Source organism: Desmodus rotundus, chromosome 4 (genome assembly GCF_022682495.2).
Source record: "Desmodus rotundus isolate HL8 chromosome 4, HLdesRot8A.1, whole genome shotgun sequence".
NCBI classification, from domain to species: domain Eukaryota; kingdom Metazoa; phylum Chordata; class Mammalia; order Chiroptera; family Phyllostomidae; genus Desmodus; species Desmodus rotundus.
Genome location: NC_071390.1, coordinates 96,257,214 through 96,282,292, shown reverse-complemented (window position 1 = coordinate 96,282,292; position 25,079 = coordinate 96,257,214). Strand labels below are relative to the sequence as shown.

Genomic DNA, 25,079 nt, shown 5'->3' with positions numbered 1-25,079 from the left:
GGCTCTACAGCTCAGGCAGGGTGGCTCCAGGCAAAACACAGGTAGGGGCTGACCTTGGCGTGTAACACTTGGTAAACCCCAGGGCCAGCGCACAGTGGACAGCTACAGACCACATTGGATCACTGCCACCCTGTCCCTGCCCAGCTGATCCTCCATGGAGGCAAGAGGTTGGTGGTCAGTGGTTACAGCCAATCCTTGCAGCTGACTGGCCTGGGTAGATCCCTCCCACTGATCTGCCAACAAAAACCAAGGCTCATCTACAAAAGGGGTATGTACTCAGCCCACAAGGTGGGTGCACCTAGAGTACCCAGCTTGGGTGATAGGGGAGGCTGTGCCACTGGAGTCTACAAGACACCTCCTACATCAGGCCACACTACCAAGACACAGAGTGAAAGCAGCTCTACCTGATACATAGAAACAAACACAGGGAGGCTGCCAAGACGAGGAGACATAGAAACATGGCCAAAATGAAAGAGCAGATCAAAACTCTAGAAAAAGAGCTAAAGGAAATGGAAATAAGCCATCTATCAGATGCAGAGTTCAAAACACTGGTTATAAGGATGCTCAAGGAACTTAGTGAGGACCTCAGCAGCATAAAAAAGATCTAGTCAGAAACGAAGTATTCACTAATTGAAGTAAAGAACAACTTACAGGGAAATAACAGTAGGATGGATGAAGCCGATAATCAAGTCAATTATTTGGAACATAAGGAAGCAAAAAACAACCAATCGGAATAACAAGGAGAAAAAAGAAACCAAAAAAATGAGGATAGTATAAGCAGCCTGTGAAACAACTTCAGGAGGTCCAACATTTGCATCATAGGGGTGCCAGAGAGAGAAGGGAAAGCAAGAAATTGGAAATCCATTTTAAATATTAATGAATGAAAACTTCCCTAATTTGATGAAGGAAATAGATGTGCAAGTTCAGGAAGCATAGAGAGCCCCAAACAAGATGGATGTAAAGAGGCCCTCTCTAAGAAACATGTTTAAAATTCCAAAATTTAAAGATAAAAAGAGATCTTAAAAGCAGCAAGAGAAAAGAAGTTAGTTACCTGCAGGGCAGTTACCATAATACTGTCAACTGATTTCTTAAAAGAAACTTTGCAGGCTAGAAAGGATTGGCAAGAAATATTCAAAGTCATGAAAAGCAGGGCCCTCCAGTGAAGATTGCTCTACTGAGCAAAGATACCATTTAGAATCAAAGGGCAGATAAAGAGCTTCCCAGACAAAAAATAACTAAAGGAGTTCATCATCATGAAACCATTATATGAAATGTTAAAGGCAGTTATTTAAGAAAAAGAAGATCCCAACTATGAACAATAAAATGGCAATAAATACATATCTATCAACAATTGCATCTAAACAACAAACTAAGCAAACAAGAACAGAGAGAACATCATGGATATGGAGAGTATTTTGATGGCTGCCAGATGGGAGGGGGGTGTGGGGGAATGGGTGAAGAGGTGAGGGATTTAAGAAATACAAATAGGTAGTTACAGAATAGCCATAGGGATCTAAAGTACAGTATAGGAAACAGAGTAGCCAAAGAATATGCATGACCCATGGACATGAACAATGATGGGGGATGGCCTGAAGGAGTGTGGGGTGCTGAGAGGAGGGGGGCAAAGGGGAAAAATCAGGACAACTGTAATAACATAATCAATATAATAAAAAAACAAAATATACCACTAAAAGCATCCCACTTGCTAAAATTTCTTGATAAATGCAAGCATTTCCTGAGGGTCATTCCCTGTCTATTCTCAGTGTCTTGGAAGATTCTGAGTTTCAGCCATCACCTTTGTTCCAGAATTACTCAAATGCCTGAATCTCTAACTACCACTGTCTCCTGATTTGGGAATTTTGCTCCACTTTTTAATTTGAATGTCTTCAAGGTGTATTAAAACTCAGTATATTCAAATATATCTTTTCTCAATCCTCTGATCCTTAATTTTTATTATTGCACCTATTTATAATAGAAGCACCAATATTTTCTCAGTGAATGAAGCCTGGAATTTCAATGCCATTTTTGTTTTTGTTTTTTCTTTTCATGTATGAGGTTTCTTGGGGAAAAGTCCAACCATTGTTAATATAATGAGAACGGTTTGCACAACATTGATGTAACCTGGCAGCCAAGGAGAGTGGACTGGAATGTACATGCATGAATAATGATGACTTCACTGTACTAGTAGGTGGGGGCTGTAGGTGCCTTTGAGTGAGCATGTGTACTGTGTGGTCATTGCATTCAAAATGACTGAGTGAGTAGAGCAATGAATCTGCATCAAATTTTGCATTAAGCTTGAACATTCCTCCGTGGAAACTATTTGGATGATTCAAAAGGCCACAGCTATGGGCAACTGGTGATTGCCAGCTTCATCACGACAACACGTCCATTCACACATCATGTCTCGTATAGAGTTTTTTGGCAAAATGTCACATCACCCAGGTGACTCAGCACCCCTACAGCCCAGATTTGGTGCCCTGCAACTTCTGGGAAAAGCCAGAATCACCTCTGAAAGGGAAGAGATTTCAGACTGTTGATGAGATTCAGGAAAATATGATGGGGCAGCTGATAACAGTTGGAGAACTTTGTGAGGTCCCTCGGTGCCTACTTTGAAGGGGACTGAGGTGTCATTGTCCTATGTACAGTGTTTCTTGTACCTTCAATATTTTCTTCAATAAATGTCTCTTTTGTATTACACGGCTGGATACCTTCTGGACAGGCCTCATAAGCAGATATAAATAGAGGAAGTTCAGAAGCTTATAAAGAAAATGAGACATACTGTTATTTGCATGGCTTGATGACACACAGTTTCTCAATGTACAGTAAGTGTGGTAAATATCAGTTATAAGTAACTAACTCAGGCCTCATGTAGCATGTTTATCTCTTCTTCCCACTTGGTAAGTAGCACTGACGTTATGAACTACTGACAGCATTTGTGACATTGATGGCAGTGTTAGGTAATGATGAAGCATGTGGACTCTGGAGCCAGCTTTCCTGGGTCTGAATCTGTGCTTCAGCACTTAAGTAGTCATTTGACTTAGGGCCTTGGAGTCTTAGTAAAATGTGTGATATTAATACCTGCTCCATATGGTCCCGGGCAGTAACTGTCAGTTTTGTTCTTGTTAAGTTTATGTGGTGTGAGGTACTGTAGTATAGTTGAAAGGATGCAGACCTTGGTGTTAGGCCGAGCTGGTTTTGTTCCTGGATGTACTTCTGCTTTGTTGTGGGGCCTCAGGAACATCACTCCACCTTTCGGAGCTTTAGTTTCTCCCTCTATAAAATGGTATTTATTGCACATTTGTTAGGAAAATAAGAGTGTTGTGAGTGCCTGTCTTGGAGACTGATATGTATAGTAGGTGTTCAACAAATGATACTGTTCCTGTTTTTCGGGTTCATGGGTTTGCTTAACAACTCAGTGACTTACATGGGTCCTTAGTCAGCAGTTTTAACACTGAGCCACTGTTTGCTTTAAATAGTACTCAGAATTTTAATATGAGTGAGGGGGTGTGGTCAGACCAATCTGGAACCAAATTAAGCTGATTGCTTAGCATTTGGAATAGTTATTACAAATGTAATCTAAGTCTCTGCAACTTTTATTGTAGGGTCAATAAGGTATTTTCCCATAGTAAGAGAATTTTTTTAAAAAAGACTTCAGTTTTTAGAATAATTTTAGATCAGTTTTTAGAATAATTTTAGATTCACAGCAAAATTGAATGGAAAATAGAGACAGGTCCCATATACTCCGTCACATGCACAGCCTCCCCATTATCAACATCCTCCATGAGAGCTGGTACATTTACACTGTCAGTGAACCTACAGTGGCACCCATAATTATGACCCCAAATCTGTGGTTGACATTACCATTCATGCTTGGTGCTGCATGTTCTGTGGGTTTTGACAGCTGTATAATGATATAGACCCACCACTATAGTATTATTCAGAGTAATTTCACTGACTTCTGCCTGTTCATCTCTCTCTCCCCCTTAATCCCTGACAACCACTGACCCTTTTACTATCTTCATAGTTTTGCCTTTTCCAAAATGTCGCATGGTTGGAATCAAACAGTATGTAGCCTTTTCAGATCAGGTTTTTTTAAGTAAGAAAAAATGCTTAATGCTCTAAATTCTATTTGCCTAGAAAACATATACCTGAGAAGATGGCCCTCTCAAACTCAACATGGAGCTTCCTTCCAGGATCTGGGGGATGGGAAGGGGACTTGTGCCCTGAAAGCCAGGTCATCAGCAGCCCCGATGCTTAAAACGAGGACATGTTGCAACTGTATTAGCCTTCACACCTTCCTCGTCATGATATTTTTAACTACATTGGACCCAGTCCACAGTGTAGAGTTATAAATAGCTGGATGGAGACACATGGGTAGGCTAATAATTAGGTGCCACTTCAACCCTGTGTCCTTAAGTATTTATTCCGTATTTATTCATTGGAGAGGCTGAGTCCTGTGTGGGGAAGAGCAGAAAAGAAGTCAAGTTGGCTGGCTCAGAACACCCCGTTTAGCAGAACAAAACCAGACCTTAAAAGTCAGTTGGGTGATTCCTGGTTGTTATTAAATCTCATCAACCACTCCCACCCCTCGTAGCTTATCAAAATATATCATTCTTCCAGTCAGCACTCTCTGGCATGTACCTTTCTTCCTATTTTGAAACACACTCAGTGATGTTGAGTCTCTTACAGGTTTATGCTCTCAGCAAGTGCCCAGCTGGCCTTTGCCAACCTAAGGTGGCCATCCAGCCCTTACCTCTGTGGAACTTAGACAAAGTCGGCTCTTCCTTCTCCATCTGGAGTGGCATTCCCTGAGGAAATCCCTCGGTCTTGTCCCAGTCAGGGGGAGAACCCTCTGGGTCGGCACTGTTTCCCTCCTGTAGCTGTGGGGATGCTCACAGAAGATGAACCAAAAAGTTCTGCTTACCACTTTCTGTTCTGCCTCATGTCTGGGAGCCCTCATCTGGGAGGTAAAGGTGGGAAAAGAGTAGAAGAAGAAGAACTAAGCGTGATTAAATGGAGGACCTGGGGCTGGACACTCAGGTGGAACGGCACCGTGGACATCCAGCACTCCAGTCACGCAGGGCAGAGGTTGGCGGCTGTTTTCAGTAACGGGCTAGAGACTATTTTGTACTTCACGGGCCATGTGGCCTCTGTCATGTCATGAAAGCTGCCCTATATCATCTGTAAAGGGATCAGCACAACTGTTCTCCACTGAAATTATATTGATCGACACATGTCTGTTCTTAGTTTGCTGGCCACACAAAAACAGGTAGTGAGCTGCATTTGGCCTGCGGGTTGTACTTCTTTGACCTAGTCTGGGATAATACAGGAAACCTGAGGTTTGTAAGTTTCATGGTATCTGTGCTTCCTGTGTATTCTCTGTAGATATCCTTTTAGGGCTCACTTAGTAAAGGTGAATAAAAAAATAACTTTGCTAAGTAAAAGTAAAGTAAATGCTAAGTAAATGCTAAGTAAATCCAGAGACGGGGAGTTTCGCTGACCTGTGGGCAGCAGAGGAGAAGCCCTTTCCCCAGAGGCCAGCTGAGACAGTGGCAGCAGCGGCAACAGCCAGAGCCACAGGGCAATGAGAGAGCAAAGGCTACACATCAGAAGTGCTGGCTTTCATTTAATGCTAATACCTTGGAGGTGAGTTTGGTTTTAACAGGGGAAGCCAATCTTCTTTGATAGTGAAAAGATATGATTTACATTTCAGCCCTTTCATTTTGGGTATTTTGTTGGACTTTTTAAAAAAACCCATCTTTTAGTATTTTCGTGAATGGTATGCGAATGCCATGTCAACTTTGAAAAGTAATGGTCTTGTAAACGGATGGATCTTTAGCCTTGAGAGATGTGCTGGCATGTGAAATGCCTATACTCCTAAGCCAAGAGCTCAGCAATTATTAGGTGATAAATAGCTATCATTAATAATTTATTTAATGTTTACCTTATTTACTTTTTGCATATTTAATCACCTACTGTAATTTGTATCAACAGGATCCTTACTACAGGTTTAATGACCTTAACTACAGATGGATCTCCTTGGATAACTGGACCTATAGCAAGGAATTTCAAATCCCCTTTGACACTAGGTATGTATGTATGTATATCTACATCTATTTTTATTTATTTTTATAATTATTTGAGCTTTTCTTCTTTTTCTGTCTCTGCAATAACTTCTTGCTTTTTAGGTTTCACATCAGAGGGTTTTTTGACTAAAGCCTTATTGTAAAAGTGAATATATATGATATATATGGCCCTGGCCAGGTAGCTAGCTCAGTTGGTTAAAGCATTATCCCAATGTGCCACGGTTGTGGGTTCGATCCCTGGTCAGGGCACATACAAGAATCAACCAACAAATGAATAAATAAGTGGAACAACAAATCAATGTTTTTCTCTCTCCCATTCTCTCTCTTTCTCTAACATCAATAAATAAAAAAGAAATTTAAAAAAGTGAATGTATGACTTAGGTTTTGATTTGTGTATGAGAATGGTGCCACTGATTATCAGTCATGAAATCATGTCTTAGGCATTTTCCTGTGATGATAATGGAGCCACCTACACCTGGTCAGTTCTCTCACCTGCACATCCTTCTCCCTGCTCACAGCAATCCTTGGAGTGTATATATTTATATTATCAAGTAGGATCAGAGGCACGTCATTTGTTCAGTGTGGTATTAACTAGCCATTGAGACTATGGCATTGGCCTTATGTTATGTCACGAGGCCATGAGAAAAATCATGTTATAGTTTTCAGTGATGTTCTATCAAGCAGAATGTAACCTAATTGTATCTACCATCATTATTGCTAAATGAAAAAATTCTTCTGTCCCTTTTATAGGTCTTTTTTTGCTAATTATTTAAAAGAGAGATAAAGCTAGAATTTGGTGCTCAATATCACACCATTCTTGTGGTCTAGGCTCTTATTTCCCCATTAAGGGCCTTCTTTCACCTTGAACTCAACATATTCAAAATTTAACCAATTGACGTGCCCACTTCAAGTTACTTTATATTCTAACAGCCTCATTGTTTCTTTTACCATTTCCCCAGTCTTCTATGCCTAAAGTACTTTTGTCTCAGCATATCTTTTCTTCATCTCCCTGTATTCAGTCTGTTTCTGAGTCTTGTTAATTTTTGCCTAGCACTTTTTCTTGAGTCAGCCCCTTCTTCCTCATTTCCAAGTTTTCACCTTTGCCTACGCATTAGTTAGTGAATGCCTGGAATTAGGCCAAAACTGCCTAACTAAATTTATGGCTTGGTCTTTTTATTTTCCAGGGCACTCATCTTCTCAAAATATTGATTTTTACCATGATGTTCTTGCTCAATAACAACAGTCTCTTCCTTTTGATTGGCAAATCAGATTTAATCTTCTCTGCTTGTCTGTGAAAATACTGCTTAATGTCGCCCATCCCTGTATCATTTCCTGCACCCCGTCCCGCCCTGCTGACTTGTCCAGCTTTCTCCCCTTAGTTCCCAGCATTACTTCTGAACCTGAATCAAGCCTGTTACCTTAGTGTTGTTGATGCTTTTAGCACTTGCATCTTTGGGTTTTGTGAAAACGTTTTGTGCCTATTATTTAACTTGGTTTTCATAAGAACTTTGTGAAGTTCTAGAAAAAAGTCAATGAATTTGGAAATTGTAAGTTGTGCTCATGATTTTATGGTGATTGAAATATTATGAAGAAAGATAAGGGTCACTCAGTATAAAAATGTATTAAACTTCTGGATATTTCATTGGGAACTGATTTTTAATGATATATATTTTCTGTGAAATATTTATTCCTTTAGTTCTAAACTAATACAAAAGATAGCTAAGTTAATGTTTTATACTTGTCTTAATTTTCTTTTTTAGCAAATGGCAAAAAGTAAATTTGGTTTTTGAGGGCGTCGATACAGTTGCAAAAGTCCTGCTCAATAATGTTCTTATTGGGAAAACAAACAACATGTTCAAAAGATACGTAAGTACATAGTAACTTCAGGTTAAAAGCCCCACTTTTATGTATTTCTGTTAATTGTCATCGTGAGTAGACAAAGGTAGGTGCATATTTGCCCAGCAGGCTGGTACAAGCTCTTTGAAGCACTGCGTAAGTTACTTTATTTCTCAGTGGTTACATTTGTAGGATGATAAAAATACTACAGGTCCTATGGAGTTATTGTGAGAATTTAGTAAGCTAATTGTATAAAATGACTGGCACATTTCTTAACACAGGGGAAGTATTCAACAAATGCCATTTCCTTCTCTGCTGTTTGGTGATCCAGCGTTTCATGGGAAACGACAGTTGGCACACCATTTCAAAAGAAAATGTTCCTTCCTTTCTGGAATAATTATGTTATGAGATCATATCCTGATGTCCCTTCCCTTCCAAGGGTAGACTTGCCAAAACAAAAGTAACTTATCACTACATACTATTTATACCAAAGAGTCATGAAGCGTCTAGGAAATCCTTGGCAGTTCAAGGCCATATGTAAATAGCCAGAGCAGACATTACAGAGCTAAATATATTTTCTGCTTGCACTGTTTACTAGGAGCATCATCTGTCAGTACAAACAGAAGGAGAAACCTAGAAATCTATGTTGGGTAGGAGAATGTACTCAGTTATAATTAAAAGTCGGCAACTTAGCTATACTATTTTGGAAAAGTGTTTTCTCTTGCAAAAAGGCTCAACATAAAGGTTTCAGTTATTTTACGCATCTCTCCTTCCATCTTATACATGCCCATATCTAAACTTTTACTCACAAGGCTACTTCCACATCTGTTCTTTGCCTTTAATTCAGAGCTTTGATATTACTCAAGTGGTCAAACCCCGAAACTCCATTGAGCTGCATTTCCAGTCACCAGTGTTGTATGCGGAGCAGCAGAGCAGAGCCCACACTCGCTACGAGGTGCCTCCAAACTGCCCTCCGAATGTCCAGAAGGGAGAGTGCCATGTCAACTTCATTCGAAAGGTAATGGTCTCGCAAATGGATGGGGCTGTAGCCTTGAGGGTGGGATGTGCTGGTATATGAAATGCTTGTGGGAAGTTGGACATCTTTTTCTTGCCCCTGTATTGGGATTTGAAAATTTTTAAAAATAAGAGCCAAAAGATTATATGATTTTTTTGTGGAGAATTTTTGTCTTTCTAGATTTTTTTTCTTGAAGCATGCTTCAGAACTTAGCTAACATCAAGAAAAGAAGACAAATAGGTGACTATCGATGTAACTTTACACCTTATTTTTCAATATTCAGGTTTATCAAACTTTTCGCCAGGACATAAGGTTCATATTTATTGGTGATTCTTGTTACTAGGAAGCCTTCTGTAACTATTAATATTTTGCCGACATGTTCTTATATTTTACTGGTAGGTTCTAATAAAATCTAACATCAGATAACAAAAGCCACAAGGGGATGTTTTTCTTAGAGTCTAATATCAAGATGACTTGGATTTACTCCAGTTCATGGTTGAATTAGTATTCTATGTGATACTTAGTTTTTTATTTTATTTTTATTTAAAATTATTTTAATTGTGTTAAAATACACATAAAATTTACTGTCTTAACCATTTTTAAGTGTGCAGTGCAGCATTATTAAGCACACTCACACTTTGTTATTTCCATAATAAAGTGCTGTACAGCTATTCCAAATGTAGGGCGGTGATATTATTTATTCTGGAGACTTATTTCTGTAATTACAGACCTCTAGGTGTGTAACCGACAAAATGCCTCAGAGCTTAGCTTATGTGAAGTTCGTGGGATAGAGGTGGAGGGTGGCTGTAATGAGGAAATGTTACTCTCCATCTACTCTTTGACCTCTCTGCTTTCTCTGCCTCTGATCTCTGCTTCCTTCTCTGTCCACCTTGAATGGTGGAACCCATCACCTCACCTCCCCCTTTGGAATATTCCACACCATCTTTCTTTTTCTTTTTTTTAAAAATATATTTATTGATTATGCTATTACAGTTGTCCCATTTCCACCCCCCCACCCCACTCCATCCTGCCCACCCCCTTCCTCCCATATTCCCCCCCTATAGTTCATGTCCATGGGTCATACTTACAAGTTCTTTGGCTTCTACATTTCCTACACTATTCTTACCCTCCCCCTGTCTATTTTCCACCTATCATCTATGCTACTTATTCTCTGTACCTTCCCCCCCTCTCCCCCTCCCACTCCCCTAGTGACAACCCTCCATGTGATCTCCATCTCTATGGTTCTGTTCCTGTTCTAGTTGTTTGCCTAGTTTGCTCTTGTTTTTGTTTTAGGTGTGGTCGTTAATAACTGTTGAGTTTGCTGTCATTTTTACTGTTCCTATTTTTGATCTTCTTTTTCTTAGGTAACTCCCTTTAACATTTCATATAGTAAGGGCTTGGTGATGATGAACTTCTTTAACTTGACCTTATCTGAGAAGCACTTTATCTTCCCTTCCATTCTAAATGATAGCTTTGCTGGATACAGTAATCTTGGATGTAGGTCCTTGCTAATCTTGGGTAATATAATTATGATGTGCCTTGGTGTGTTCCTCCTTGGGTCCAGCTTCTTTGGGACTCTCTGAGCTTCCTGGACTTCCTGGAAGTCTATTTCCTTTGCCAGATTGGGGAAGTTCTCCTTCATTATTTGTTCAAATAAGTTTTCAATATTTTGTTCTTCCTCTTCTCCTTCTGGCACCCCTATAATTCGGATGTTGGAACGTTTCAAGATGTCCTGGAGGTTCCTAAGCCTCTCCTCATTTTTCCGAATTCTTGTTTCTTCATTCTTTTCTGGTTGGATGTTTCTTTCTTCCTTGTGGTCCACCCCATTGATTTGAGTCCCAGTTTCCTTCTCATCACTATTGGTTCCCTGTACAATTTCCTTTGTTTCTCTTAGCATAGGCTTCATTTTTTCATCTGGTTTTCGAACAGATTCAACCAATTCTGTGAGCGTCTTGATAATCAGTGTTTTGAACTGTGCATCTGATAGGTTGGCTATCTCTTCCTCGCTGTGTTGTATTTTTTCTGGAGCTTTGAAGTGTTCTGTCATTTGGGCCATTTTTTTCTTTTTTTTTTTTTTGTCTTGGCATGGCTGTTGCTTAAAGGGGCGGAGCTTTCGGTGTTCACCGGGGCGGGGTAACGCTGGTTGCTGGGCTGTGATGCTGTACGAGGGGGAGGGGCCGAGTGGGAGCAATGGCGCCCGCCTCACTCTCCTCCGGATTTCAGTCTTTCACTCCGCTACCCACAATCAAACTGGGCCCCTCTAGTGCTGGTTCCCGAGTGGGTGGGCTTGTGCATGCCCTAGGCCCCTGTGGGTCTCTCCAACGACCTCTCCCGTGAGGCTGGGAGTCTCTCCTGCTGCCGCCCCAACCCCCGCTGGCATTTTCAATCAGAGGTTTGAGGCTTTATTTCCCCGCGCTGGAGCCCTGGGTTGCGTGGTCTGCTTCGCTCCCCGCTGTTTGTCCGGTTTATCTGTGCGCAAATGTGGGGTTGCGGGGTGCTACCCGCCACTCTGCCTGCCCCGTTCTCCGCCACTCTGAGTCCGGCCCTCTCGATTTATCTGTGTGCGAATGTGGGGCCACAGGGTCTGCTAGTGGTCGGACTGCCTGCCCCGTTCATCCCACACTCCGCCAGTCTCGGTCTCGCCACGGCCATGCGAGTCCTCTCCGCCCCGGTGCCCGTCTCCGCCCCTCCTACCGGTCTGGATGAATGTTTATTTTTTATTTCCTTGGTGTCGGACTTCCTTGCCGTTGGATTCTCTGTCAGTTCTGGTTGTGCGAGGAGGCGCAGTGTGTCTACTTACGCCGCCATCTTGGTTCTCCCACACCATCTTTCTTGCTTTCCATTGACATCCCTGGCTGTTCCTGCCAAGTTTCTTTTTCCAGACCAACTTCTTCCTCTAAAAAGTCTTCCTATTCAGTCCTCTCTCTGTTCTAGACACTTTTCTCCTTTCATTTTTGTATCCTGTCTAGTCTGTCTCATGTATCTTTATTTCTTCAACAGCCAATCAAATTTCCAGTGACTTCTAATATCGTGTTGTCAGTTCAGACCTCTCTTTAATTCAGACCCGATATTCAGTTGCCTATTTGGCATCTTCACTTGGCTGATTCACTGGGACCTAAAGCTCAGTATGTCCAACACTGCACTTGGGGGTCTAAACCCTTCTCCCAAAGCTCCATGTCATGCTAAATGGAGTATAATACAGGACAGTCACTCAAGCCAAAAACCTAGGAGTTATTTTTGATGCCTCCATCTCATTTTCTTCCCTCCTCAAATCCATGGCTAAGTCTTTTGGTAATGTGGATGTTACCTTGTCAGTGGTTCTTGAATCTGCCCACACTCCATTCCTACTACCATGCGTGAGTTCAGTCTGTCATCATTTCTTGCATGAAATATTTCCTTGGTATCCCTGCAACCTCATTGGCCTTCCTCCAGTTAATTTGCCACAGAGCAGCCAGAATGTTCTTTTCAGATAAAAATCACAGCACTTCCCCTTTTAAAAACCCTTCAACCGTTCCTCCCTGCCTTTAGGCTACAGTTCAGAGTTTTTAGCTCTGTTAGCCCACGACCACTTTTTCAGTCTTCTTCCACTTCTCCCATTGTTCTCTCTGCATTTCCTGGACAGTATTGCACTTTCTTGCACTGTCTTGTTCTTATTTCTGGATGGTGTCGTACTTTCTTGCTGTTACTACTGAAAGGGATGCTTTACAGCCTTCTCCCCTAGACTTAGAACTAACCCTCAAGTCTCCATATAAAAGTCACTATTATTCGGGAAATCTTGTTTGACATCTCCTTCCTCCATTATTTGTTCCCTGTTTCCTTTGTATTTGTGATTTTTAAAAAAATTCAGAGCCTGAATTTCTTGCTGTACTGTGAGCACTATAAGCAGAAGGACTGTGTCTGCTTGTACATTGATATACTACCAGGCTGACACATAGAAAGCACTTTGCAAATATTTTTTTTAATAAGTGATAACATATTTGGAGAGGTTGTATGAACAGAAATGATTTGTAGCCACTGGTGGGGAAAGTAGTCTTCCATAGAAGATGTTGAATATATCTACACGCGTGCACACACACACGCACACACACACATATTAGATGTTTAACATTTTTGCCCTCTTCCTTCTCCCTGTCCCTGATGAAAGAATTACATATCTGAACTTACAAACTTTCCAGTAAATATCCCCACGGTGGGTTTCATTCCAAACATGACAATCTGATACCTACCTGGTGAATTTCAACAGATACCGATGCTATGAAATGGTTTTAATTCTTTCTTTTTCCCTGTAATGGAAATGAATTGATCTCTGTCTCTGATAAATACAGAGCTTGGGAAATAATACTTAAATGAGAACAGTTTGTCCAAATCCTCAGGCTGTACTCTACAAATGCTCCCTTTAAAAAGATCTTAGTACTTCCTCTGGTGCTTGTTCCTTTTTAAAAGCTGAACTCATTGTCTCATACATTTTAATGAACTGCATTTTGAAAATAATTTTTTCTTTTAAGAAGTAGAAATTAGAAATATTCTGCTTAAAAAGGGATTTATTTTAAGGGAACCATTTCCTGCTTTTGAATTTGAACCTTTGTAAATTAATATGGAAATTGAAATATGTCCAAAGGGAGAGACAGGGAGCCAGGCTGGGTAAGAGTGGACAGAACGTCTGCCCTGGCTGCCTGTGTCGGTGAACTGATTGCTCTGGGCTGTGAGTTCAGAAACAAGTACTTCTGAATTCATACTGTAGGACGTAGGGGTTGGCAAGTCTAGCTAGCGTTCTTTAAACCTTTAATCTTCCAATTTGCTTCTTTGTTTTTTATAGTTATTTAAACACCATATTCTCTTTAGTTATTCCATGTAAATACAATGGTAGGTTAAGAGATATTTTTCAGAAGTCTAAAAAGTAACTATTCTGTTGCCTCAATGTAATATGCTTTCGAAGAACAAATGCACCTAATTAAATTTTATGTTCTTAGAACATTTCTGCCAAATATAACTAGCTCCATAGGTTGATATATTAGTTATCTACTGTTGTGTAACAAATAATGTCAAAAATTATCAGCTTAAAATGACACTTATTGTCATACTTTCTGTCAGGAAGGTGTGGCTTAGCTGGGTGTCTCTGGCTTAAGGTCACTCATGAGGTTGTCGTGAAGCTGTGGACCAGGGCTGCAGTCATCTCCAGGCTGACTAGGAGTGTTTGTGTCCAAGTTCCCGCACGTGGTTGTCAGCAGGCCTCAGGTTAGCTTCTGAGCCCACTCCTATAGGCCTGTCTACAGAGCCACCTCACAACATGGCAGCTGGCTTCTTCCTTGGCCAAGAGAGAGTGGGAATGAGCTCCCCAAGCAGAAGGTGCAGTCTTTTATAACCTAATTTTTGAAGTTATCACCTCTGCTGTATTCTGCTGGTTAGAAGTGATTTGCTAGGTCTAATCCATACTCAAGGGGAGGGGATTTCACAAGGGCATGAGTACTAGAGGGGGATCATTGTAGGCCATTTTATTTTTATTTTTGTTTATTATTTATTTTTTAACCCTCACCTGAGGATATGCTTATTGATTTTAGAGAGAGAGGAAACAAGGGGGGCAGGGAGGGAGGGAGAGACAGATAGACAGAGAGATAGATGAGAGAGAAACATTGATTGGCTGCCTTCTATAGGTACCCTGACTGGGGATTGAACCAGCAACCTAGTTATAAACCCTGACCAGGAATCAAGCCTGCAACCTTTAGGTATATGAGACAACGCTCCAACTAACTGAGCCACCCTGCCAGGGCATTGTGGGTCATTTTAGATGCTATGGATAGGACACACACACACACATATACTACTATGGAGTTAATTCTGTGCTCCTTCCCATCAAATTTATTTTTTTAAACCCCCTCAAATTTGTATGTTGAAGTCCTAAACCTCTGTGGCTCAAAATGTAACCCTATCTGGAAATAAGGTCTTTAAAGAGATGACTAAGTGAAATGAGACTGTGAGGGTGGGTTCCAATCCAGTGAGAATGAAGTCCTTACAAGAAGAGGAAGTCTGGACAACAGAGAGAGACACTAGGGATGTGTGCACGCATGCAGAATAAAGACCATGTGAGGGCACGGTGAGAAGGCACCTTCTGTGAGCCTAGGAGAGAGGCTTCGGGGGAAATCATTCCTACCAACACCTAGGTGTTGGGAATTCCCAACTTTTAGAACTGTGAGAAAATACATTTATGTTGTTTGAGCCACCCAAGCTGTGGTATTTTGTTCTGGCAGCCCCAGCAAACTAATATGTACTTTTATAATATCTTATAAAGAAACGTTTTTAAAAATAATATTTAAACTTCATGGTAACCAGAATCTATCTTCTTTTCTTCCCCTTGAAATTACAGGAACAGTGTTCCTTTAGTTGGGACTGGGGGCCTTCCTTTCCTACCCAGGGCATCTGGAAAGACGTTAGGATTGAAGCCTATAATATTTGTCATCTGAACTACTTCACGTTTTCCCCTATATATGGTAAGCTAAGACATGTGATTTCTTTTTTACTTTTTCGAGCCTCTTCTGTGTTGCAAGAATTGGGTTTATAATTTGAATATATAGATTTACTTTTCAGAGACTTATTTTAAAAAATTTTGTGGCACATTAAATTTCAAAAAGTGAAAAATATGTACAAACTGTTATTTGTAATAAAAATTTGCAATATAAAGCAGATAAGTAGGCAGGTAGATACCTTTTAACATATTTTGAAAAGAATGAAAGTATGAGTTGCTCTAGTATTCCTGAGCTAAGTGTTTGTTCTTTCTTTCTTTTGAGAGTTTCCTTTTTAAAAGAATTCTTTTTTGCATTCTGCACACTGACATAGAGGTAAAAGAAAAAGACTGACACTGAAATATGAAACAGTTCTTCACAATTAATTTCACAATTTCATTTTTTAGAATGATTTTATTTATTTATTTTTAGACAGAGGAGAGGGGAGAGAGAAAGGGAGAGAAATGTCAATGTGTGGTTGCCTCTCATGCACCCCCTACTGGGGACCTGGTGCGCAACCCAGGCATGTGCCCTGCCTGGGAATTGAACCGGTGACCCTTTGGTTTGCAGGCCAGTGCTCAATCCACTGAGCCACACCAGCCAGGACATCACAACTTTATACATTTACTAACATGTCAGTGAAAAATCACCATCTATTACAAAATATGACAAATTATATTTAAAAAAATATTCAAGTATGGAAAGTGCTATACTCTCGATGTCTTCACACCCTTCTCTTCTGTGTGCTTATGTATAACACATTGTTTCCTTGCATAAGTGCACCCCCATACATGTATTCTTCAGTTCTCCGTTTACATATTCTTCTGTCTGCTCCAAGGCTACATTCATGTAGCCATCTAGTCAAGACAGGATAATCCACTCCAGAACTAATTTTACCACAACTGGTCATCAAACAATTTGCTTTAAGAAGTCACTAGGGGCCCTTGCTGGTGTGGTTCAGTGGATTGAGTGCCGGCATACAAACCAAAGAGTTGCAGGTTCAATTCCCAGTCAGGGCATATGCTTAAGCTGCAGGTCAGGTCAGGTCCCCAGTAGGGGGCATGTGAGAAGCAAACACACATTGATGTTTCTCTCCCTCTCTTTCTTCCTCCCTTCCCCTCTGTCTAAACTAAATAAGTAAAATCTTAAAAAAAAAAAAAAAAAAAAGGAAATCACTAGGGGTTTGCTTCCACAGACTCATTTTAACAATCCTGATCAGAAATTTGAAAGGCAGGGTAGCTGAGTTCTAATCCCAGCCCTGCTACATAATTAGCCATGTATGTCAAATAACTCATTTCACCTCCCAAGGCCTTAGGTTCTTCATCTTGAGGCTGGGACCTGGAATCTCCTCTCTAGGCACCCCACAAGCCCGACAGGATGGGATGAAACCAAAACTCAAGTTCTTTTAAAAAGAATTGGGCCTGCTGGTTTGTATTCCTTTTGCTGCCTCTGTGGTCACTTTCACTGTCCCAGGATCTCGATTTGTTCAAATTATCGGGCTGACTTTCCATCACTGCACATTTTCTCCTCTGATGGCCAGGACACACAAGCCTTTTTGAGAGTTAAAAATAAACTGGAAGGCAATAAGGCATAAAGAAAGTTTTGTAAGGTAAAGTATACTACTTTTTCAGTTGAAGGAACTATTCGCAAGAAAAGAGCAGTAAATAAAAGCTCAGAAATCTCAGAGATGTCAGGGAATCAGTTACAAGCTGGTCAAATATTTGTTGAGTTCTTGGCCCAGCACTGTGTGTGTTTGGCATAGGAAAGAAATACTGTATCTCATTCCTGCATGTTGATTGGGCAGGGAGGGGAGGTATAAGGGAATACCAAACCAAACATGTTGCGTAATGGTCTTTTGGGATAGCAGCCCCAATAGTTCAGAAAATCAAAGATCAGTGAGGTTTTGAGAAGTTAGAGAATGTAAGGTGGATCTTCTTTTCTTTTTTTAATTGAATTATCGGGCAGACATTGGTTAATAAGATTATATAGGTTCAGGTGTATAATTCTATAATACATCATCTGTATATTGTATTCTGTGCCACCACCCCAAGTCAAGACTCCTTCCATCACCATTTATCCCCTCTGTCACCTCTTCTACTGCCCCCCTCCCCAGAAGGTGGATCTTCAGTGTTAGCTCATGATGCTCAGTCCAGTTCTGTGCAGGCCTAGGCCTAACTCGATGAAATCAGTAAGCAAGAATGTGATACGTCAGTATAAGAGTTCTGCTATCTTTAGGGCACTTGCGACTCTAGATTGCTATTTAATCGAACTAAGTCTGTTTTTGAAGACAAAAGACAAAAGGAATTCAGAGATAGTTGATAGTTGAGATCATTTGGTGCTGCTGTATTTTTAATGTTAAAAAGGCATTAAGGATCTAATTTAACTTTCATCTGTAAATGTGGCTATTTTAGCTCTCTAGTTTAGTGCTTCTGAAACTATTCCTCAGAGGTATGACCTGAACTGAGTCGTGCTACTAAAACCAAATAATGGTTCTAGTTCATTCTCCCCCATCCGCACACACGGTTTTTCTCAGGTGTATATAATGAAGTCTAGTTTAAGAAGGGGTCTCATTTTTCAAAGTTATTTATTTAATTGTTTTGAAGCTTAATCAGTGTTTTAGGAAGTTGCCAATGAGTACTGTGTTCCAGAGGCCTGAAAAAAATTGAATAACACTGCTGTAGTTTAATTAAAATTTTTTACTTTGAAGCTAAACATTTCTTCCTGAATATGAGTCATTAGAATTCAGTTTATTAGTCACTAGTGCGTGAATGAATTTTATTTGAATTAAATCAATTAATTTAAATGATGTTTAAAATTTAATTGAATTCTGTGTAATTAACATAGAGAAAAATACGCTTTCTGTTCAGAAGATGTGCCCTGAGCATAGAAAGCAATAATTCTTATAGTTTTGACTAATTTTATAGATTTTGATTTGGTTATTTGATGTAACAGAGAAAATTGAAGCATAAACTTATGAAAACTTTAGGAGGGGAACATCCTTTAGGAGTTTTTTCAGAATTTTTTTCGTCACTGAAATCAATAGAAATTTTTATTTTATTTTATTTTATTATTGTTTATACAGTTATGATTGTCCCAGTTTTTTCCCCATTCACCCCCCTCTGCCAAGCCCACCCGCCAGCAAAAGAAATTTTTAAAAGTTGAAAAATAATAAAGAGAATAAGCTAATATATTCTGGATACTTTTATGTATTTATTTGATATCTACTGTGAAGCAGGCACTATGAAGTCACTAAAAATATAAAAATTAGTTCATAATAAACAAATATATAGAAATTTTATTTAAAATAGAATATATTAATTTTTAATATTTAGTGAAATGAGATTGGTCAAAGCTAACGAACACAGTGACTATCTCTGGGTATTAACACAACAGATAGTTTGTATTTATTCTTCTGCTTACCCGTGCTTTCTAAATTTAGATATTGAGCCTATATTGTTTCTGCAGTAAGGGAAAAAGTAGCTAAAACAAACTAATGTATTAGTAATTTCAGCCAACTTATTCTGAAGGGTTAAACTAATTTGACTATGTGGCACTTTCTGCTTTCTCCTATTGAAGTTAGAAAGGGATAACATTTTTGCTTTTCTAAATGTTCAATTTATTTCTTAAGATTAGTGAGTTTACCCCTGAAGATCAAATGACCAATCATAATTTCCCAATATAATCGTGTATAGTATGACAGAAAAAAGGCTGTTAGACTTTTAAGAAATTAACTTGAAATTCCTGTGAATAAATTTACTTATATACACATATACATATATATAAAGTAAATCATATATAAAAAATATTTTTTTCTGTATTTCAGTACTTATAATAGTTGTGGCTAAATTTCAGTGCTTTTCAATATCCTGTGGTCATTTGTTCGCTTTTGTTCTAACCTCAGCTTCCTAAATGATTTTTACATCTTCCTAATGTTTAAAATAATGAAAACACATTTATATTTGAAAAAAATACTGAAGTCAAAGGAAAACAAAATTTCTTCCATTATCTCTTAGGCTTTTGTCATTTTTCTAGGTATTAAAGCATACCAATACATTGGTGTGACTTTCTTTGAAACCTCATGAGAAAATATTTATTTGAATGATTCATCCGTAGCCCTGGAATATTCTAATCAGGTTTTAAATAGCAATAGCTGTTTTAGGGCACCCATATTTTCAGTATTTTAAACGGTGAAAGATTGACCTTGGTATTGAAAAGGGAAGCTCAGATGCTTGTTACCAGATGTGGAAACGCAGCAAAATTCTACTGTTCTTTTCCCTTGCGAGCGGGTAGAAGACTAATCCCATCTGTGGGGGGAGGGGAAAGGAATGTCTGGGCTGGACTTTGGTTTCCAAAGTGTGATGGAAGGGGAGATGGGGAGAAGACAACTGGTGTGTGGGGGGGTGGGTGGGGGAGGCCCAGTTCCAGAGATTTGGACTTCTGCAAGCAAATAATCTGGCCCAAAATGCAGTCCCTGTGTGGTAGTGGTGGTGGTGGAGGAGTTGTGGGGGTCAGTGGTAAGGATTCATTTATAGATTATTTTCTCTCTGCTAGGTCTTTCATATTTGTAATCTGATGTGAATTGTTCACATTAGGCCCTAAAATTAATCAGAGAGGGATGAGTGTCTAGTTTCTTAAGCTTTTCATAAGGTTACATAAACATATTAAGTCTAAATATATAATAAGTATGTTCTGCTGAAATCCTACATTGTTTAATCTTTTGTTACCACAGTTATAGAAAAGAGAGTGTAGAGATAGATGTTTTTCAGCATGCAACTCCTCCTCTTGAGCTGAAGTGAGCTGTGGGTCTTCGAGGTGTGCTTGAGCATCTCCCAGTGCCACCTTCCCCCACCCTCTTCAAGTTAACTTGCTGCCTCCGCCTAGAGCACCTCCCCTCTTCCCTTCTCCAAGACTCAGACGAGTGACTTTAGCTCTCAGCTCCACCCTGGCCTGTCCAATAGAACCCTCTATTGAAGGTCAATGCTGCCCTTTACTTACAGCTTAATACAATAGAGCAAAGATGTGTCAGTATTGCTTAATGCCTTTTTGATGCATTTATTTTCTTTCTTGCATTCATTTCGAATCACTTCCATTTATCATTGAATTATTTACTCATGAAAATGACAGCATTCACCTTTGAAAATATCTTTATGGGTAGCTAGATTGCTTGAATAATCTCTCCTCTGATTAGCTCCCTTGTTGCATAATTAGTTTTTTTTCCCCTCTGGAATTTACCAATTTATCCTTGTTTTTTGGGGGAGGGGGCGGGGGTTGTTTTGCATCTGTTTTGCCTGGATTTCATCTTTGAGGATTTTGTCCTGCTGAGTAGGCAAGGAGATCTTTACTGCTTAGTAAAGAAGGGTAAAACAGCTGTTGTAACTAACTGTGAACCTGCTTTTCAGGCTAATGCAAGCTGTTAGCTCTTTGAAAAGCAGCTGCTGAAGTCTGTGCTATAATTCCAGCCGGAGCACGGGAAAATCTACTGCATTTGAATTTAAACATTCTGTGGATTGGTCATTTCAGCTTGTTGGCATTTCTGTGTCTTCCAATGTGCAGGACTACCTTTTCACTCTAGCTTTTCATCCTCTGTTAAAGATGCAAGAAGAGAGCAGGCAAGAGGAAGAGCGGTGAGCAGCTCAGCAGGGAGAAGCTAATCAAGGCAGCTGTCTCTGAATAGCTTGCCCCCCTCCCAAGAAGATAGATGGAGCATCTTTTTTATCTTACATAAGCAACCTACCAATGTTTGCATATCTGTCCCAGGCTGACCTTAATGCTCTTCCATTTCTCCCCCAGTTCTTAACTCCCCAGATGCCATCTGGATTCTTAACTGTGACCTCTGAGTGTATTTTGTTTCTCTAAGTAGATTCAACATCTTGGCTTTTTTGGTTTGGTGTGTAACTTATAGTGTTTGTCAAGGCTTACAGAAAGTAATTATTCAAGAAGTATATTTTCAGTGTTTGACAGAAATTCCCGCATAGCTGTTGCCATGCCCTCTACAGGAAGCTCAGGTTACAAAGATGGTATTTTGACAAACTGGGGAACTATGGCACCATGTAATTATACATATAGTGGAGGGTGAGACACATCCTCATTTATAGATTTCTGTGTTCTCTCTTTTTTACGAAGACACTCTGAAAGAGGCTAACGTTTTATTGTTACAGTCTCCCCAAGTGTTTTGTTTCACATTGGATATATTTGACACTTGGACTCTGAAAGGCAAAAAGTACTTTTGCTTTTGGTTTTTCTCATTGTTCTTCTACCAGTTTCAATCAGTATGTGTGCCTGCTAGTGTCTTCTTTTGAGCAGGCACCTCTCAGAGAGGTGCAGGGAAGGTAAAGAACACCGGAGTCAGGAAACTGGGGTCCTCACCCTGTCCACTGGCTTGGAGGCTTTGGAGCTAGGTTCTGCAGTCGGGCCTCAGCAAGCGCATCTGCAAAGTGACTAGGAGATCGCCAAGTTTCCTCTGCCTGTGACATCCCATGGGTCTCTCCCTGTGTTGGTGTACCACAGCCGGCATTACGGCGGATGGAGGGCTTAAGTGCAGAAGAACCCACTTTTTCTTGAAGCTAGACATATGACTACATGAAGACGTTGATACTTGAGGCTTAATTGCCATCAGTTCTGCAATTGCCATTAGTAATGGACACGTGTGAATTAATGTAACTCGGCCATCTTCTGATTTTTCTACTTCCATGTCTTCTTATACATTTGTTTTTCTTCTTAGACAACTGAATCAAGCTGCATTTTCTTCCCTGCCACATCTTGACAAAGTAGTCTGTACAGGAATATAAAAGGAGCCGGCATGTTTTGGAGGATTCTAAAGGTTAATATGTTGGCCACGTGTACACAAATTGGAGCCGTCTTGGAGACTGTTTGCATGAAGAAGCAGCACACAGTAATCTGGGCTGTTTGGCTGCTAATTCTCCCTATAAATTCCCATCCAAGTCAGACTCACGGTGGCTGGTGTGTTTGTTCTTGTTTTTATTTTTAAAGAAAACTCACTGAATCAGATTTGGAAAAACCTGCAAATGAGTCAGTGGCAGAAGCACATTATCTGCCATCCCCTGCTTGCTGCCTGGCTGGTTGAGGTTACATGGAACAAATGTCAACTGTAGTCTCTTGTGCAGGGAGCAGGACAGCAGCTAGGACATCACTGAGTCTTCCAGCCAGGGAGACCTCAAGCTGTAGAGATGCAGGTCAGCCTGGCCTGTCTGCCCTGTTTTGATACAGAGTTCCCGTCCTGTTTGGGCCCAGAGTTGATTAGTCAGGGTGAGGAGAGGATGTAAAACTTGGTGTAGTTGGGAGGGAGTCGTTGTGGGAGGGAATTTTGAGTCATTTAAGAGTCTTTTTTTTCTTTCCTCTTCTCCTTCTTAGTACTCTGTTGATTTTTGAGATGATCTTCCATTCCACTTCAGGAGAGCTGGGCAGGGGTAGGGTGAGGAGAGGTATTCTCTAGGAGAGCTAGGATAGGGAGCTGTATTCTAGAAATGGGTCTTAATTTATAAGGGAGCTCTTCTTAACTAGGAAATAGGATTATATATTTTAAAATTAGCAAGCGAAAAGAAAGTGAACAGGTAATACCAGGAAAATTATTGATTACTGAAGATTCTAAATATGTTTCATGAACGTAAACTTGAAGACTTAAATTCTCCATGGCATCTGGAAGAGACAGTTGAGCTCTTTGGAAGAAGTGGAGAGGGTAAAATATGCTGATGTAGGGAACCGGGTGATGACACAACAGGCTTGTGAGTCTTCGTATTGTATTTTTAATTCCACAGCCTTAGTTTTTCCATTTATTGGCGCCGAAGGGAGTTAACAGGATGAGCTCCAGAGGAGTGCCGGTTCGCCTTAGAACATTCCATGTTAGGAGCAACAGAAACTGGGGAATTTGGCCAGCCCTTTGGGAATTGCACTGTTTGTCCAGAGGCCCTCGAAGGCAGCAAATTCCCTCTGCTGAAGACGTGATAGGCAGTGGCAAAGGAACCGGCCGGAACTTGGTTGTTACTGGTTGCTACGAGGTGCCTAGAGGGCAGAACTTACACGTTTAGGTGGAGATTAAAGAAAAGTGGATTTCAAATCAGTGTAAAGAATGACTTGACAATAGTCAAGCCTAGCAAAAAAGGGAAGCCTATTTTGTGAAGGCAGAGGTTTTTGTCATAGATATTAAAGAAAGGTTAGAATGATCTTTTGGGGGAAATATTTGACCATGGGGATCAGCAAACTTTTTCTGCAAAGGGTCAGGTAGTAAATATTTAAGGCTCTTAGGGTCCTATGGCCTTTGTTGCAACTACTCACCTCTGCTGGGGGTGTGCATATACCGCCAAAGACAACATGTAAACAAATGAGCATGGCTGTTGTCTCAACTTGCTTGTGTGGCCATAACAAAGTACCATGGACTGGGGGATTTCAGCAACAGAAATTGAATTGAAGCTGGGAGTCCAAGATCAAGGTGTTGACTGATTCAGTCTGTGGTGAGGGCTGTCTTCCTGGCTTGCTGATGGCTACCCTTCTCTCTGTGTCCTCTATATGGCATGGGTGGGGGGCAGATGGGGAGAGAAAGAAAGAATGATCGATCTCTTTAAAGCCATAGTCCTGTCAGATTAGGGCCCTACCCTTATGACCTTATTAAACTTAATTACCTCCCGAAAACCATCTCCAGATACAATCACATTGCAGGGTTAAGGCATCAACATACGATTTTTTGGAGGATAGGGGAACATGATTCAGTGTTGCAATAAAATTTTATTTATGAAACAAGAGGTGGGTCAGATTTGGCCCAAGGACCACAGTTTACCAGCCTGTGGTCTAGAGGAAACCAACACTCATCATAAAGTAGACTATGTGATCTCTCAGTGTACTTCTAGTTCAAGTTCTATGAATCTGTGCTATTGTGGTTAAAGACTTAGCCAAAGGCTGTATTTGATGTGTAGCATAGCTTGATATCATTAAAACAAATGGTTCCCTATGTAATAAGACTCCCACCCCACTATAAAAGTCCTGAGCACCTTTGAGACATGGTTTTGGGAAAATTATTTGGGTAAGATTGGCATAACTCTGAGGCTAAGTGTATAATGTCTATTTCAGACTGTCTTGGTTCCTATTCAGGCTCTTGGGCAAGTTATTTAACTTCTCTGTGCCTCAGTTTTCTCCTCTATATAATGGTGATCATAATAGAATTTACCTTATAGCCATGTTGGATGCTTGAAGAAGTTAATACATGTTGAGAGCATGAAACAACGCTTGGCTCATAGTAAGTTCTTGGCAAATGTGATCTGTTATTCTTTCTTAAAATAAGAGAAGCCAGAGGAATTATGATAGGCATCTAAAGGTTATGTAGCTGTCAAAGGTTTAGGGATATTTTAGAAAATAAACATCTTTGGATTGGAGTGTGTACTTCTGTTTAAAAAACAATGCAAATGCCATAAAAGGAAAACTGAGAGACGTAGTATATACTTAGTAGGAAAAAGCATCTTTAACTAAAAGTGTGGTTGTCTTGATGTATTTTTCTGTGTCTTGGAAAAATGTGGAGACTATGGGTGGGTAAGCTGAAAAATGGGCTGCATCAGAACAAACCTAGTTTAGGGCTCACTGACTTGTGTTCCTAAGAATGAATCAATGAATAAATAAAGATAGTCCGTAAGTCCAGGA

The 25,079-nt window shown here is 40.2% G+C and overlaps 1 protein-coding gene across 2 annotated transcripts in view; it reads left to right on the top strand.

The window, feature by feature from the left end:
* The window catches only part of MANBA (mannosidase beta), a 112,162-nt gene that overhangs the window by 9,664 nt on the left and 77,419 nt on the right, over positions 1 to 25,079 (top strand). For both annotated transcript variants that reach the window (XM_053923080.1, XM_053923079.1), the window contains exons 2-5: positions 5,995 to 6,089; positions 7,847 to 7,952; positions 8,770 to 8,940; positions 15,299 to 15,422. In XM_053923080.1, coding sequence (XP_053779055.1) covers positions 5,995 to 6,089; positions 7,847 to 7,952; positions 8,770 to 8,940; positions 15,299 to 15,422 — 496 coding nt within the window. The remainder of the gene's footprint in view (positions 1 to 5,994; positions 6,090 to 7,846; positions 7,953 to 8,769; positions 8,941 to 15,298; positions 15,423 to 25,079) is intronic.